The sequence below is a fragment of the Desmodus rotundus genome, chromosome 3, assembly GCF_022682495.2.
Source record: "Desmodus rotundus isolate HL8 chromosome 3, HLdesRot8A.1, whole genome shotgun sequence".
Taxonomy (NCBI): domain Eukaryota; kingdom Metazoa; phylum Chordata; class Mammalia; order Chiroptera; family Phyllostomidae; genus Desmodus; species Desmodus rotundus.
The window spans coordinates 5,838,676-5,855,647 of NC_071389.1; the positions used below are offsets into that span (position 1 = coordinate 5,838,676).

At 46.5% G+C, this 16,972-nt stretch overlaps 1 protein-coding gene across 7 annotated transcripts in view; it reads left to right on the top strand.

Moving 5' to 3' along the window:
• PEX14 (peroxisomal biogenesis factor 14) overlaps positions 1-16,972 on the top strand; it is a 127,301-nt gene that overhangs the window by 48,115 nt on the left and 62,214 nt on the right. For all 7 annotated transcript variants that reach the window (XM_024554216.3, XM_045190513.3, XM_053920008.2 and 4 more), the window contains one exon: positions 4,187-4,271. In XM_024554216.3, the coding sequence (XP_024409984.2) occupies positions 4,187-4,271 (85 nt within the window). The remainder of the gene's footprint in view (positions 1-4,186; positions 4,272-16,972) is intronic.

The following is a 16,972-nucleotide window of genomic DNA, read 5'->3' on the forward strand; positions in this document are numbered from 1 at the left end:
AAGGCTCCCTGAAACCCCAGGTTCATTATTAGGCGAGCTCCGTTCCCCGTCCCCCTTGTGCGGGAGATAAAGCGTGCGCTCTGGAGGTGACAGCGAGCAGGTCTTTGTAGGAGGGCGTAGCACACACAGAAAGCAGCTCTTCCATGAGGACTGTCAGGGACCTCGATTCTTCTCACTGGGGATTACTTATCCCACACAGTGCGTTTAACAGCACATAGTTCATCGTAGATAGCCCCTGAGTATACTGTACTCCACTGATTTATACAGTTACAAATCCTGGTCTCTCAAACACAAATCTCTCTCAGTTGGCCAATCATCTTGGAGGCAAAGGTGTTTTCAACCTGAAGTCCCCTGTTTTTACCCCTGGCTGCTGACAGTCACTCCAGCAGAGACATTGCAAAGGCAAGAATTTACTCCTCTTTGTACTACTCCATTTCCCCTCTAGCTTTAAGTGATAAACAGTGAAAATTAACAAATTTCTATAAAATGGTGGAGTTGATGGTATCAGGGTTGTCTCACTTTGCTTTTTGGGAGAGGGAAGCAGAAGATAGGGTCACAGCAATTGGGTGGCGAGAAACTGGGCTTCTGGTTTCCTGGGAGTTCGTGGTCCCTGTGTTTGTGCAGCCAGCTCCTGCTGACTGGAGGTGTGCTCACTGCGAGAAAGGGAGCCAGTGCTGTGGTATCCTGGTCTCAACAGCATACCAGGTGCTTTGTGCCGGGGTTTTCCCTGGCTTGCTGCACTCCCACAACCTGCGCAATAAAGTTTTGGTCCCCGTTTTACATCTTTGACATTGAGGTGGAAGATTTGGCCTGAATTCATGAATTTTATTGGGTGCAAATATAACCCATGAATGGTCACGTTCATTTCCTAGTTAGAAAATCAAATGATGATACAGGACAGGCTGCAAGTACCCCATCGTCTCCTCCAACGAAAGCGTGTTGTGGGTGCTGGACCTCTGCGGAGGCCGGAGCCAGCAGAGTTGCTTCATGAAGGTAATGAGAAGTGGCCAACAACAGGGGAATGTGAGATGCAGACCAGCCGCACTGTCAGTGTGTTTAGTGTGTTTACTGTGTTAAAATCTTTGCATTGAGGGTAAAGATTTTGGGGAAATCTAGGTATGTGTGCAGGGCTTATAAAAGTCTACATTGGACAGGCCTTGTCCCCTTATTGCAGTGCCAGTTCCTTGGGTGGAGGGAGGAGAGTAGAAAGTAGCTGAAGAAATTAGTGGCAGGAGGAGAGAGGTTTTCATATGTTCACACTTACATGTAGCTGCTTAGCTGGGTCTCTTTCTTATTCAACACATTATGTTGAGGCTCTTAGTTTGGATGCTTTATATTTTTGCATCTGGTGTAGTGATATCGATGCTGTTAAATATGTGATTTGCCTGTCGCCTGCATTTTCAGACAAAGATCAAGAGGAACATAAACAAGCCCCAAATATACTTTATGTAGGTGTTTGGCAGTATTATTTTATATTGCTTGAAATTAGTGAATGGAAACTTTAAAAGAAATTGTTCATATTTTTGCAAGTTTGAAGTGTGCCGGGACTTTGTCAAATTCCCGTTAAAATAAATACATCAATTTCATCTCCCTTCCAAATTCATTTATCTTGCTTTTTTAAAAGGCGTTTTCTACTTTACCTGATGTTTAAATTGGATTCGCTCGTTTATGCTGTTCTTTGCTATATCCCCTACGTTTTTCTTAAATGAATTACTAATGACAGAGCACTCCATCATCCCCTCTCTACAGCCACTTTAAGGAAAGCATGGTGATCTAAACCTTTTAACCTATTAAAGATGATTTTTCCCAATTGAATCAGACCCACCACAGGTGTAATAACTAATCATTTAAACTACACCTGCTATTATGTATTTTTAAGCCATTATGCGTGTTGGATAGATGATAATTCATGTTTATTGCATTGTCCGATGGATCCGTTTTGCCTACACTAGGCTGATTAATGTATTTAAAGAAATAAGAGATGCAATTTTTAAAAAAAATTGATGGAATGCGCCAAGCACTGCACTGAGTGCACCATTAAACCCATCAGAACTTTGCTCTCTGACCAGAAATGCATATACCAAGGACTGTATTAAAAAAGCAAGGTGAAACCCGTGCGTTTCAGTGGTGGGATCCTGTTTTCTTTCTCTGTCATGGAAAATTTGGGAAGGATGAGGGAAAGGTGAATGCTTCTGGGTAAATGAGCAGAGCCGTGCTCCTAGCACCTCCTGCCTGGGACGTGCTTGGCCCCATTTCTGCCGACACCCGGCCCCAGCGTGTGGAGACTGCCATGTGATGCGGACGCTCTGATTGTCTTGTGTGTCGAGGTGTATTTTTTCTCCAGGTGAAGAACAATTATCCCCGAGCTCTCTGAGCTGTGCACATTGGCACTGACCCTGTAGGGCCGGTGACCGTGTGACTAACTGTCCATCCTCTGTGCAGGGCACGGGCCTCTCTCCCTTTTGTTTTCTCCTTCCTCCTCGGCCCCTTCCCCTCCGCACTTCTACCCTCTCCTGTCTTTTGCCCCCCCTTCTGCTCCCGCTTCTCTGCCTCCTCCTCTTATCCACTTGCCCCCGCCTCCTTCTCCCCTTTCCTTTGGCTTTTTTTCTCTTCTTCTCTTCTTCCTTTCCCCTCTCCCATCTCTTTATTAAAAAGTACCCATTTGGGGGATGTTTGCCTGATTTTTCTTGATTTTGGTGCAACCTGAGGTGATCTGGTTGAGAGCTCAGGCTGGGGGTGTTTAGTTTCGGGGTTCCAGACTCTCGAGCACCCATCTTTTCTAGCCCAGACCTGGTTGGTGGTCACTGCAGCTCATGGTGGTGGCTGATACGTCTGCAGATTTTAACCAGTCTCAGGGCACACCAGGTTTCCTGTCACTCACAGGCCCAAACCCTAAAAATTGGGGTCCCTGAGCTCATCCTGAGGGAGACTGTTCGGCAGACTTCCCACAGGAGGACTGCAAGGAACACACGTAATGAATTGCCCTGTCTTTTTGTTTTCCTTTCTGATTTATCCTCATAGCTTTTGTTATCCGAGAAGTCTATCTGATCTCAAGATTGAATTCATACAAAAGACGAAGAAAATGTTGTAAATTTGTATTTCACTTGTAGTCACAGTGCTTTCTGTTTGAATCTCTGTGTAACTGCTGCCCTTAGTTTGAAGGGTCTTAGAAAAATTCCTTATATTTAGCCCCTTAGATAATTTTTTCTTTCACCAGCTTATGAGTGAACTGCAGGGCCTGTTGACTTTACTCGTAACATGAGACTATATTATTCTTTTGGTTTTGATGAGATGAGTGATGGCAGTCATTTAAAAGGGCCCCTTTCCTACCTGGGGCAGGTTCCTGTTGTGCTAGTGTCTGGGGTGGAAAGCAGACAGGCAGCGTGCAAACACGCTCGGCGTGTGCTGAGTGATGAGAAGGTGACACCTTCAACACTTCTTCCGTCCTCTCCCTGGCTCATTCGTAGATGCAAAGATCTCCTTAACTGCCATGCCAGGGCAGTTAGATAATCTGTCAGCCTGCCGGCTTTTAGCCGTGAGACCCCAAACTTTGTCCTTTGAAGGCTTTTCAGAACCAAGTGCCGTTGTGTGAGAGGGACCAGCGTGAACGGCGGCCCCGTGGTAGATGCTCTGTGCTGGGCCCGTCTCTGCAGAGGCAGCATGGTCTCTTCCCTTCAGGTGCTTGCAGTGTGCTTGGGGAGGCAGCCGGAACGTTAGAAGACAGTGTAATTATGTCTTCAGTTACACGTACACACTGCAGGCATTGAGGAAGTTGAGAGAACAGGGAGATCAGAGATGGCTTTCTTATTTAGGGAGGGCTTCGAGGAGTTAGAACAGGCTGTAAAAGGGCTGTGCTGGGGTGTGTGTGTGCGAAATGTTTAGGCAGGTAGAGGTGAGAAAGGAAGGCCTTCTAGAAAAAGGGCATAGCATGAGCACACATGCTGTGACGTGGAAGAGCATGGCCAGGAGAGGGCTACCTGCCCAGGAGTGTGGAGAGTCAGCTTGAACAGGGAAGTGACACAGTCTTCTGTTCAGATAGATGGTAAATGAGAGAAACAACCGGTAATAAATGTGACCACAGTGCTGTATTATTTCTATGGACATGGGATAAATTTACAGGATTTTTAATCTTGAAATTCATGCTGTTGAAGTTTACTCTTCTTTCCTGTTTTATCTTCCCCACCAGATTGCCACAGCAGTGAAGTTTCTACAGAATTCCCGTGTCCGCCAGAGCCCGCTTGCGACCAGGAGAGCATTCCTTAAGAAGAAAGGTACAGGTTCCCGTGGCCATGCACAGTGGCCTCCAGAAAGCGACTGGGGACGGGGCAGGCAGAGACCACAGTGTTGGTGACAGGGTCTCCTCTAACAGTCCCACTTGTATAGGGTGGGCATGAGGGGTGCCCCCCAGTAGGAATGCGGGCTCTTTCCTCTAATGCGGATAATCGAGCTCCAGAGGTAAGGCCCACAGCTCAGCTCAGGACAGCTGGGCACAAGTAACATTCAGCAGCAGAAGAGGCTCATGCGATAAGACATCTGCTTTCTGCTCCTTTCTTCTGATAATGACCCTGACTGCGAGAGGACTGGCTTTAGGTCAGCCGCCTTAGCAAAGCACGAGGAAGAAAGAAATGAAGGAAAAGGGAAATGAGATGACTAAACAAGGTCAGGTTAAGGTCAAGCTTGGGGTCAGTCTGATTTACACATTGAAGTGGTAAATTACGGGTTTTATGGTATTTCTGTAGGCACGGATTAAATGGATCTTGACAAATTTAGTATTGTCTGAAGCAGACAGGATCTATTCCAGCTCTGCTGAAATTGAGGATATTTTTCTTTTTGTAAAAATAAACGAAGAAAAGAAATCCGACTTTTCATTTTCTTCTAGAAAGCTCATATGCCAAGAGGGAAGAGTTTTCTTTCCCCCCAAACAGAACTCTCTTTCGTTTAAGAGCTGGAATGCCAGCCTCAAAACTCTCGGTTTTGAGCTTTAAGTCATTTGCGGCTAGAGAAGCAGATGGAGTGGTGTGTCCTGGGTCTGCTCCCACTATCCCATGGAGGTGACCCTGCAGGACTGTGTTCCAGGCTGTGCTCTCAGGTCGGGGCGGAACGAGCCCAGGCATTTCCTCTGCGGGCAGCTGTTCAGGGGCCAGCCTCAGGCAGGTCCCTGGGACCGAGCTGGGGAGGGGTGCTGTGCGGGTGCTGGTGGCATCCTGCTTGCCCCCATCAGCAGGAGATTATTAAAATTTGGAGTGTGTGGGCTGGCCTCTCCACTCCGCAACCATCATGCCATAAAAGAGTTTTTCCTTGAAATATGTGTACCTATGGGGAGTAATTAATCATAAAAGCTTGGGGATTTCAGCTCTCTCATCAAAGCATCGAGGCCGGGGAAAGCTGAGCCTAAAAGCTGTGTTGATTACCCGGAGTAACCTGAGACAAAATCTATGGTTGCCGAGAGATCCTTCGCCCCGTACCTTGTGCAATATTATAACTGCCTGATCTTCTCTTCCACTGACAATGACCAGTTATTCCTCATTTTCTCTCAAACGCAGCTGGGTTAGAATTTCATTTGCAGAAGGTATTTAGAGCAATTTAGAGACAAATGTCTCTGGTGTTTGCCCGGCACTTCCCCACCGCAGGCTTTGCTGAGCAGTTTTAGTATCAGGAGCTCCATCTAATCTGTTTAATTTTAATAAATCCCTGACTGGGAGAGAGAGGGAAAAAAGAGAGAGAGAGAAACTCTGGACCAAATAATGCTTCTTTGGAGTTAGTTGGCTAATAATTACTGTAGAGAGGAAACTGTTTGTGCAATTATTATTTGTTGCTCCTTTTTAAAGGAAACACAACTGACGGATTAAGTTACCAGAGCAGGCGTGCATGCCCTGTGCCACACCCTGTTTGGGGACCCACTCCTGCCCTCCCAGCACTTCAGTTCGGGCGGGGAAGGCAGAGGAGGAAAGGACGGGCCGAGCGCGGGCTATGTTGGGGAGAGCCCTGGCAGTGCCCTGGCAGTGGGGGGGGGATCGCAGTGCTGGGGGGGTGGCGCGGGCAGCACCTGTGCGCCCGGCCACTAGAGTGCGCCTGGCCCCGAGGGTGGCCTGTAAGTGAGGACCCAAAGGAGATGAGTATTTGTTGACAGAGTGGGCTTAGTCCCTTCTCGGCGCCCTACCCTTCTTGCTCAGCAGTTTACTGGTATGGAAACCCGAATCGCTGGACTGAGTCACCATCTCTTTTCTCCTCAAAATTGCTCCTTTGGTCAGAAATTCTTGTTTCTGAGGTGATTCCCAGTAGGGTTGGTTCTGGCAGACCTTTTCTGGGCAGAGAATTCTAAGGTTTGATTGGCGTCCGGGGAAGAAGAGCCCCTGCGTGGATCTGAACTTCACTTTTATATTTCCATTTGTCCCCAGGGTCAGGCGGATGTGAGTGGCGTAGCTTGGCACTGTCGCTGGTGGGATGAGGGAGGAGAAGCTTTTGCAAAGGAACACGCACATCCCCTGTCCCTAACAGAAGCTGGGAAGGCAAGAGACTTGTCTTCGGGGATGGAGAGGGTGTCCTGGGGTGGGGACCAGGGCTTGGCTGCTCGGACGTGGGTGTCCCCAGAAGGGCTCCGCGCAGCAGTGGGCGGGCTGCCACTGCTGTAGTCTCGGCTTTTCCCAGCAAATGTGCCTTCGGGGATTGCAGTGGGGCATTGCCTTGAATTATAATCTTGACTTTCTTTTTTTTAATAAACATCTCTTTCCTGAAAAGGCAAATCCAATTTTGTTTTTCTTTTAATATTATTTAATATTTAATACAGAAATTGAGGTCCCTGTAGTGCATGTCAGTTCAGTGGAAAATGAGGGTAACTTGAGGCGCATCAGCTGAGTTTGTTTTATTGTGAAGCCACAGCTGGGAGCAGGGGCTGCATTCTGCCTCTGTTGCTGACAGGTTAGAGGTGTGCTCTCTGATTTGGGGGCGGTGGGGGCCGGGGGATGGCAGTGGAGAGTGACACAGGGACAGAAGGACGTCGGTTTACAAAGGTCTTTTGTGTTTGTTTTTTTTTTTAATTTTATTTTTGTTTTTCAGAGATCTCTTGGATGCTTTAAAGTCTGAATATGGAGTCATTAATGAGAAACATGAAGTTATTAGAATCATTTATCATTTTCTTTGAAGTTTGTACTGCCATTTTGTGTAATTTACAACATTTCTTTTATCGGGATTTTTTGGGGGGAGAAGGGAACAGCAGCTGCTCACCTTCAGAGGACTAGAATCGATGTTTTTGTTCTCCCCCCCGACCCCTCGACTCAGCAGATGGCACGTCAACGGCAGAGGCAGCCCGACGTGAAGGGGAGTGGGCTGTGGGTGGGGTTCAGGCCCACACGGAACTGGTCTCTGTACCGCAGCACGCCTGGCCAGGCAGGCATCATATCTGGGCTTTAAGCGGGCTGCACTCCAGGCAGTTAGAGTAGCTTACAGGCAGCAGAAAGTCAGAGGCTTGGTCATTGTTGTCGATAGGCTTATGTTGATCTGACACCCTGTCCAACCACAAAATGTAGGAGGCAGTCCGCTTCCAAACGTGCTTGGCAGGCTGCGTGCGAGGTGGGGAGAAAGCATGCCTGCTCCAGGGGGCTGGAGGGGTGGGTGAGGCGGGAGGGACACAGAGTTGTCTGTCAGCTCCCTCCGGTAGGTCTGTCTCGGGCTTCTGGGGGAAAGACCGGCACCGCCCACTTTCCTGTCTCACCCTGCACAAGGGGAGCAGGGTGGCCGTGGCCGACACTTCTGCTTGCTGTGCCCTCTGAAGTGTACAGGTCAAGGGCTGTGTTCTCCTTTGTCTGGTAAATAGTCCAGGTGGGGAGGACAACTACACAAAGACGACACACCGCTGTACTTTCTCATTCTGAAAGGTGAAACAAGATCTCATCTTTCTTCTGTTCCTGGAAGCGGAACCCCCAGTAGCAAAACTGCCTCCTTGCTGGAAGGGAACTTGAGGAAGAAACCTGATGGTCTCAACCTTGGGAGTGGGGGAGAAGTGAAGGGCTTCTCTCACTAGAGTATTTTAAGGGGGAGTAAATTCTTACACAGATTTCAATTTAACTCTCTTTTATTACTTTTCTTTTTTATCATTTACGTCCACTTCATGAGGTAGTTTGCATGTCCTTGAATGGAATCTCGTTACCATGAAAGCTTTTTTAGCATTGATTTCATAACAGTCTTAATTTAATAGCGCCGTCATTACTGAGAAGCTCCGGGAGTGGGGCCCCGGCTTTCCAGGTCACTGACCTTTTAATTACAAACCTTGTTCTGATGGCCAGGTTATCGACTGGACAGCTCCCAGCTTGTGCCCCCAGGATGAAAACGAAAATAACTGCGTTTCCTCCCCCATCTCCAGGAAAAAAATTGTAACCTCATGTGTTTCTAAAATTAATTTTCTCCTTCAGCAATTAATTTTTTAATGTGTCTTAGAGAAACCAGAAGTCTTGTTATAACACTGTTTTTTTCTAGAGCCGGGGTCCAGCGGATAGCGCGGAGGGGGCAGGGAAAGGGACGGAGATCTTGCCAGCTACCACCCTGTGCGCGATCGTGGCCCACTTCCTTGTCCTTGGAAACCCCCGCGGCCGAGCTGGAAGGAACAGCACTGGCCCTGCGAGGGGTGGCCGAGGCCTTCTGATGCTTTGTTAACAAGACCTGGATCGCGGCATCAAGACTTAAATTCCTTCCCATGCTGCTGGAGTAATTGAGCCTTTTTATCACGGACGTTTTAAAAAGATGTTCTCGTTCTGAGAAAAGACAAGGCTGGGTGATTTTTCTTGTTGCGTCTTACTTCTCTGTTAGTCTCCGGTGACTGGAGGAAACACGCGCTCTCCACGAGGACTTCTTCACTGCTGTGAGCTCAAACTGAATACGCATGCTCTCACTGACCAGGAAGAAGGAGAAAACAAGGAGAGGACAGTGGCCCATAAGTAGAGTGACCATTGGTTCCAGTTTGCCCAGGACTGTCCCTGTTTTGACACTGGAATTCTTATGTCCTGGGCAGCCCCTCAGGCCTGGACAGACAGGTCACCCCAGCAGGAGAAGCCTTACTCAGCAGTGAGAGCTATCAGAGAGACAAAATGGGCATGTTTTTGGAAGCTGGAAGAAGGAGTCCAATAGCCATCAGTCCCCGAGAGCCCGTCTTGCATGGCATCTTGCAATGGCATCTTCCTCACTCACACATTGCCTGCTGCTACTCCCCTGGCCCCGCCCTGTGGGGGTCCAGTGCAGAGAGCCTCCAGAGGCAGGAGGCTGTGCCCTGCAGGTGAGTGGGGAGCCGCTGCTGCTGCTGCTGCTCAGACAGGGCTGTGTGTGGCAGCCACGTGCGTGTTCCAGAGATGATTGAGCATCTCCATCCATCTGTTGTGAACGGACCGTCTTCCTTCCCTGCCAGTCTTGCATCTGCATATCTGTCACCTGCTGTTCTGGACCAGCCCATTTATCACACTGACTCGTGTTCCCCCCATCAATTTTCCTGCTCCCCTTGTTATCCAAACTTGTCTTAAACTCCACAGATTTTTCTCAGCATCCAGGATGAGAGCTGTAGCAGTTAGCTCAGATGAATACTGGGGAAATAGAGGCGCTGTGGCTTCCCCATTCAGAAGGGGCGCTGATAACACTTGCTCCCCAAGCAGGCTGAGTCACGTAGGTTCCTACACTTCACCTATGGTGGGGGTGGGGGAAGACAGTGGCACAACTTGGGAGGGAAAATAACAAGGCTCTCTGGAATCACCCAGTTGCTTTGAGATTCTTCCTTGAAAATGAAGAATGAGTCTTCTTTAACTTGTGTCTGCAGCAATATTACAAAGTAGAGCAAAGTGACATCGTCATGTACAGTATCCCCCCTTATCTGTGGTGGATATATTTCAAGACCCCCACTGGATGCCTGAAACTTTGGATAGTACAGAACCTTATATATGAGGGGGGACCCAAAACAAACTGAAATTATCTTCTGGAGGGCAGGCCCCTTGTAGGACAGGCTTCCTCCACTAGGTGAGTGTTCTAGGAACCCATCTGTACCAGTGCACCAGCTGGCGTCGTTGTGAGAGGCTGTGTTTGTCTTCAGTGAATTTTTTTTTGAAGACCGTTTCAACACATTTGCCCGTCTCATGATGGGTATTTACGAGCGCACCTGCCCATACCGCACTGAGTGTTGAGCAGTTTCTGACCAAAACGACATGACCCTGGTGCCTCCCTCTTTACCTGATCTCGCCCCAAGCAACTTGTTTTTTGTTTCCCTGCATGAAAAAAGTCCTTAAAGGGAAACATTTTGCCGATGTGAAAGAGGTGAAGCAAACAATGGCAGAAACACTAAAAGGCATCCAAATTGACAAGTTCAAAAACTGTCTTGAGCAGTAGAAACATCTCGGTAGCTCAAAAACTGTCTTGAGCAGTAGAAACATCTCGGTAGCTGAATTGCATCCAATGGAGAGTATGTTGAAGGTGACTGAAGTTTAAACATGTAAGAATAAGTACACAATATTTCATAAATAAATTCCATTTTGGGGGGAGTCCCCCTTCGTATACTATGTTTTTCTTGTACAGACATACCTTTTCACTACAGGAAGCACTTCGTGGCTTCCCTCTGGCTTATCCGAGTTGCCAGCCTCACTGTTCCTGTGCCTTTGCCATCAGGCATGGTAGGGGCTGCTGGAATACCAGCCCAGAGATCCTGAGACAGGCGGGCTGACGGCGAGAGGGCTCCTCAGTGGCTGAGGGGCGAGCGCGCACAGCACAGCACGGTGTGGTGGGCAGGAGGGTGACCACATCCCAGGCTGGCTGCAGTGGGCGGGCTCAGGATCTCAGCTTGCTACTCAGACGGGTGTGTAATTTAAAACTTATGAAGTGTTTGTTTCTGGAATTTTCTATTTGATATTTTCGGACTGTGGTTAATTGAAACTGCAGAAGTCAAAACTGTGGATGTGGTAGGGGACTACTAAATTAAAGTTTTCTTTTTAAACTTTTTGAAAAGGTATGGAGATATATACATGGCTTCAAAAATTCAAAACAGTAAAGGACATATAGTGAAAAATAAGTTTTCTTCCTATCTCTTGTTCCTGTCCCCCCTCCCATTTTTCTTCCCCTCGGACGATGCTATTACTGCCAAAGATAATGCATCCCTATAAAAGCATGTTAATATTTATTACTCCCCCCTTGGAAACACTGTTTAAATACAGTGGTAGCAGATTTTACACTTTACCTTTACTCTTGACATTGTATCTTGGCAGTCATTCTCTCTACATCAGTACATACAGGTTTGCTTCATTCTTTTCAAAGTGGCTGCGTAGTACTCCATTATACGCATGTCTCATAAATTTTATTTTATCCTCGCCTGAGGACATGCTTATTGGTTTTAGAGAGAGAGAAAGAGAAACATTGATGTGAGAGAAACATTGATCAGTTGCCTCCAGTATGTGCCCCAACTAGGTATTGAACCCGCAACCTAGATATGTGCCCTTATCCGGGATTGAACCTGCAACCTTTTGGTGTATGGGGTGATGCTCAACCAACTGAGCCACCTGGCCAGGACTCATATTTCTGTTAACCAGTCCCAGATGAGTGGACGCAGGCAGACACTTGTGTTCTGCTCTGTCACACGGTGTTGCTGCGAAGGTTCTCGTGTGGACAGTGGGGTGCATGTCAGTTTGGCACTGTGCTAACATAGAGGGTTTTGTGCACAGTGAGGAGGCTAGGGTGTGTCTTCCTTGCTTAAAATTTCATGAGATATATTCCCTCAAAGAGAATGTAAAACTCTTCTAATGTAAACATGACAATAGGTAGAAAAATTAATAAGGTAAAAAGATAGCATTGCAAATTATTAATATCACAGATTTGGACTCTGAGAGGACATTCTGGTCATTAAGTTACATGAAAAATGTGTTCTTTCTAAAAGAATCCTTTTAGTCTTTTATAAATTTAACTTTTTATTCAAAACAAACATTTAAATAAGTGGAATGCTTCGGAAACTTGAAGGCTATCTCTTTTCAGATGAAGCTTAGTTTTTCTTTTGTCGTTGTTGGACATTTGATAGGTCCTAGGCCACTGGTCAGGTGGTCAGTCTTTATTTAGTGCCTGTCATGTGCAGAGCATCCTTACATTAGACCCTTTGTGAAAGGAACACGAAGTGCCCGTCGTCTAGAAGAGGCCCGTCAGAAGGAGGTGGGAATGAGTGCTGAGTGCTTAGCGGCTTGGTGCATGTATTTCCCTGAAATAGAGCGCTGTCTCAGTCAGCAGTCAGCAAAGTCAGACAGGGGAGAGGCCAGAGTCTAAAGCTTGCTAGACTGTGAGCTCCTCAAGGGCAGCGACCACGCCTCATGCCTTCCAGCATCCTTAAGTGCCCGACTCAGCCAGCCTCAGCCAGAGACTGATGAAGGGGGTGTGAATGAGTGGGTGCCTGAGATTAGAGGACACTGGGAACAGCTTCCAAAAGGAGCTTGGCTGTTCTCAGCTACGATTTATGGGTTCGTTCAGCTCTAGTGTATGTGTCAAGCAGTTTCAGGATTGCTCGCCTCTGTGCCTTTATCAACTAGAATACAGTGTTTACATGCCATTCTTTCTGTCTTTAGTCTTTAGTATCCAATGAAAGCACTCTTTCCCAAAGTTGCCTGTGTCAGCACAGCTCAGTGTTGACCTAGACCTTGAGGGCGGCAGTGGGTATAGCTGGTCAGAGAAGAGTGGGGAGGGTGGTGTTAGCTCAGGAGGCTCCTGTTCAGACCCATGTGCAGGTCGCTGGGCCGGCCCCCTGGGTCTGCGCACGGGGAGAGCTGGGTGGTGGGGGAGGAGCCAGCGTTAGGGCTCAACATTATCTGCGACAGACAGTCGAGGTGCTTTTTGAACCAGTTGATACTGTGAAAACTCTGCCTGAGGAAGTTTTTTACTCTGGGCCCTGTATTTAATCTGAGTTGGCTTGGCAATAATTAACGTGGCTACAGGGAAGGCCCTGCTGAGTCCATTGTCAGGTGTGGAGGATCTAAACTGGGAAGGTGGCAGTGGAAATGGAAGTAGAAATGATAGCTATTTATGTAGAGACTTTTATGGTTTATAAAACATTTAGTTAAGGTTTTCTTCACTATAATCTTTGTAGTAGTCAGGTTACTGAATATGTGTTGAATGAATAGGTGATTTAATGAATCTCCTGTTTTACAGATGAGGAAACAGGCTCAGAGGGATTAAGTAGTGCCAGTAAATGGCAGAATCAGAACTAGGACCCAGTCTTCTGACTAGCGTCCTTTGAACTAACTGTACTGCGTACTTCTGGGAAAGAGGGACAGAACCCTGGACGTTGTGGAAGGAAGGGGAAGGTGTGCTCAGTGGTAGACTGGATGCGGAGGGAGGGAGACCAGGCTGATGACGGCTCTTGGGCTGTGTCACTGAGGTCAGCAGCTTAATGAGGTGTTAGTATAACTGGCACACAGTAAACTGCACATAATTATTTGTACAAAGTAGAAAATTTTGTGAATTTTTAAAAATACCCATTAAAGCATCACTGAAAGCAAGAGAATGAACTCGCTGACCACCCCCAGGTGTTTGCTCCTGCCCGTGGGATTCTCTCCTCCTGCATCCACCCAGCACACCCTGGGGTCCAGGTGAGCACTGATCTGCTTGCTTTCATTGTGGATTAGTTTGCACTTTCTAGAATTTTACATAAAGGGAATTGTACAGTATGCACTCTTTTTTTTGTTCTGGCGTTTTTCACTCAGCATAATTATTTTGAGATTCGTCCACATTGTTACATGTATCAGTGGTTCTTTGTTATTGCTGCATAGTATTCCATTATTTGGATACAGTGGTTATTTACCCATTCACCTGTGAGAGACATTTCAGTTGTTTCTAGTTTTTAGCTATTAAAAATAAAGCTGCTCTGAATATTTGTGAATAAACCTTTGTAGGGACACATAATTCCTGTTCTCTCAAGCAGTTACAGCGGGTAGAGTGTCTGGGTTATGTGGTCGGTGTAGGTGTAACTGCCTTTGAGAGTGGATGTACTCTTCCACGCTCTCTGCAGTGGTGTGTGCGTGGACAGGGGTGCTGAGCCTGGAGAATATAATTTCCAGTAGTAAGACCACATGGCTTCAGAAGTGTTAAGAGTGACTGATCGATTGGCTGTGTTTGGACTACTCCAGCTCAGGAGGGAATAGCACGTCCACTGCCTGGGTTTAGATCCCAGCTTTCCACTTCCCTCCTGTGTGGCTCTCCGTAAAATGCTTACCCTCACTGTGCCGTAGTTTCTTTATCTGTAAAACAGGCTTAATGATAGTATTGACTGTAAAAGGTTCTTGTAAGAATTAAATGAAAATAAGGTGACAGGTGCTGAGCAGAGTGCCTGGCACTAAAATAAGGGCTTCCTTGACAATGATGGTGACCACAGTATATTTCCTCTCTGAAGGTATACTCTCAACGGGGCTCTACTTGGTTTACTGTAATGTTGTGTTAAAAAGATACACTTGCTGGTCAGAAGTTTACGCAGTAGGAGTCTGTACGAGTTTTGGGCAGAGAGGGATTTAATATAGGCAGTTAGGAGCTTACTCACTATTGAAAGGGGGCTCGAGGTCAGCCCTCCAGGAATGGCTGCAGGACATCAAAGGCGTAACTTCCCTGGAACTGCCTCCTCTCTTTACCCCATCCAGGAAAGTAGGGGGGCAGGAGGCTCCCCCCCAGAGCTGCTGAGTTCAAAAGCCCACCCACCCTCATGGCTGGGATCCCGGGATCTGGGAGTCACCACTGCCACCACTGTAGTGCGTTCTGTCATCGGAAAGAATGGTGACAGGATGTGGGGATGGGACCTTGACTTCTCCCTCTGAAGGGAGCTGGAGGCTGGAGACTGCACGCTGCAATGGGAAACCGTGGTGTTTCCCTCTCACTCGCCAGTCTGCTGATGTTTGCAGTCAGCGGCTCCAGGTCTTCTGCCTCCTTCCACTTTCCAGATCCCCTGTGAGTGCACCAAATTCCATCCAGAGCTCCAGCTGGCAGGGAGTCTGAGAGGTGCAGCTTTTAGCACTCCAGCCTCTCTAATCCAGGAAGGAACGCTGGAAAGAGGTGGGGACGGATGCCGAGTGCTAGCAGAGGAATTGCCAAAGAAAAAGATCTACAGATTTGCCCCTAAACAGGACAGGCCCATTTATATCACAAGCCTCTTTCTTACTGAAGGCTTGACTTGGGAATTTTCAAGCCTTTTAAATAAACAGCCCACAAGCTGAGAGGAGCGTTCATTTTGCTCCAAAGCATGCTAATAAGAAAAAATGTCAGCCAAAAAAGAGTTCATGTTTTCAGTCTGTAAGCAGGTGGCCGTGGTTTATTTGTAAATCTAAAGTATTTCATTCAACACACAGCAAATTGTGTGTATATATGCGAGGGAAGGAGACTTTCTTAGTCTATTGTTTATGTTGTTTTTGAGAAGAGCTAGGCCTTAAATTGTTAACAAAAGCTGTAGTGATGTATCCTCGGTTTGTCCAAGAGATAAATATTGATGTGTTCTGTATCGCCACGGGCTTTCTGAGATGATTTTAAGAATACCTGTCACTCCTTTCTGGTCTCACTTAGGCCTGGGAGCTCTTCGAAGGAGATTTATCTGTGAAGGGCAGGCAGGAGACTTTCACCACAGGGCCTACACGTATGTGGGTTTATCGGAACTGTCAGAAAATGTGGAAGTAGGGACTTCTGAAACTTAACATACGGTACAGCATAAGGCAGTCTCTACTGAACAATGTTTTATGTTGATTGGACTATAATTAGAAAGGCTTTAAAATATTGGATAGTATTCATTTACCAATCCATTGTTACATTAACATTTTTTGAGCCTGTGCCTTATAAAAATGAATTTATCTGCTGCTACCATGTGTGTGTGTATTGAAGTATCTGTATTTGTAAAGCATAAGTTAGTGTGCTTTTATTTTAAATTTTTCACTGTAGGCTTGCTAGGTTGGTCAGTCAACAGTTTTATCCCTTTTGCATTTTCTGAGGTTAGTAGAGTTAATTCACTCAATGTCCTCAGTAGGTAGAATGACGGGGTGTGCAGGCTTATATTTAGGTTGTGCTGCAAACGGAACAGCACCACTAATTTTTCTCTTTCCAACTTGAAACGGACCTGTGTTTGGTTTCTAAAGCATTCTGGTAGGAGCTAATCTTCTTGGATCTCACCCCTTTCATCAGACAGAAGATTGGGGAATGCTATAGTCTCTTACTGTTAATCATTCTTTTTAGTTTTAAAGCCCTTTCAAGTGATCTTTCTGTAATTAGATTATTGGGCAGATTGTCTTTAGTAATATGGTGGTCTTTAAATTTTGTGTAGATTTTCTGTTTGTCAGATGATTGCAAAGGCTTCATTTGTAAAGTTAAGTTTACCTGTCTTGGCATTTCAGGGGGAAGAAATCATGACTGTGATAAATTAAATATCACAACCACAGAAATGTCATCTTTTCAGTGAGACCTAAAGTGCATAGGAATGGGACTCTCTCCCACTTCGTTTTTAGCGTCAAGCTGAATCTGTACCCTTAACCAACAAGAGGAGTGTTCTTACCACTGACAGTGGTAAACCTGTGAAGCCGAGGGACAAAGCCATACCCTCTCCTGCTTTGTGAGTCACAAACAGAATTGTCAATTAAATTATTCTAATTGCAAAATTGGGGGTCTTGGCCCAAAGTACATGGGTTGAGTTTGAAGAAGAGGCAGTTAGAAAAATCGGTTTAACGTACAAATGGAGCTAATTTGTACAGAGTATAATTGGAAGAGAATAAAGACAGAGTTTCATGATGACCTCTTGTGAGTCCATTTCTGATACTTACTTTTTTTCAAAGATTCCTTTAAGCAGTCCTGAAAAGAGGAGATGAGGTACTAAGTTAGAAATAATAGAAAATAGCACTGTTGTTTGGAAGACCTTAATACTTGGTTTTGAAAGATTTTTACTATTCATTCATCAAGCCATAAGTATTTATTGAGTGCATGTTGTTTACAAGGCACTGTGGTGGCCCTGGGC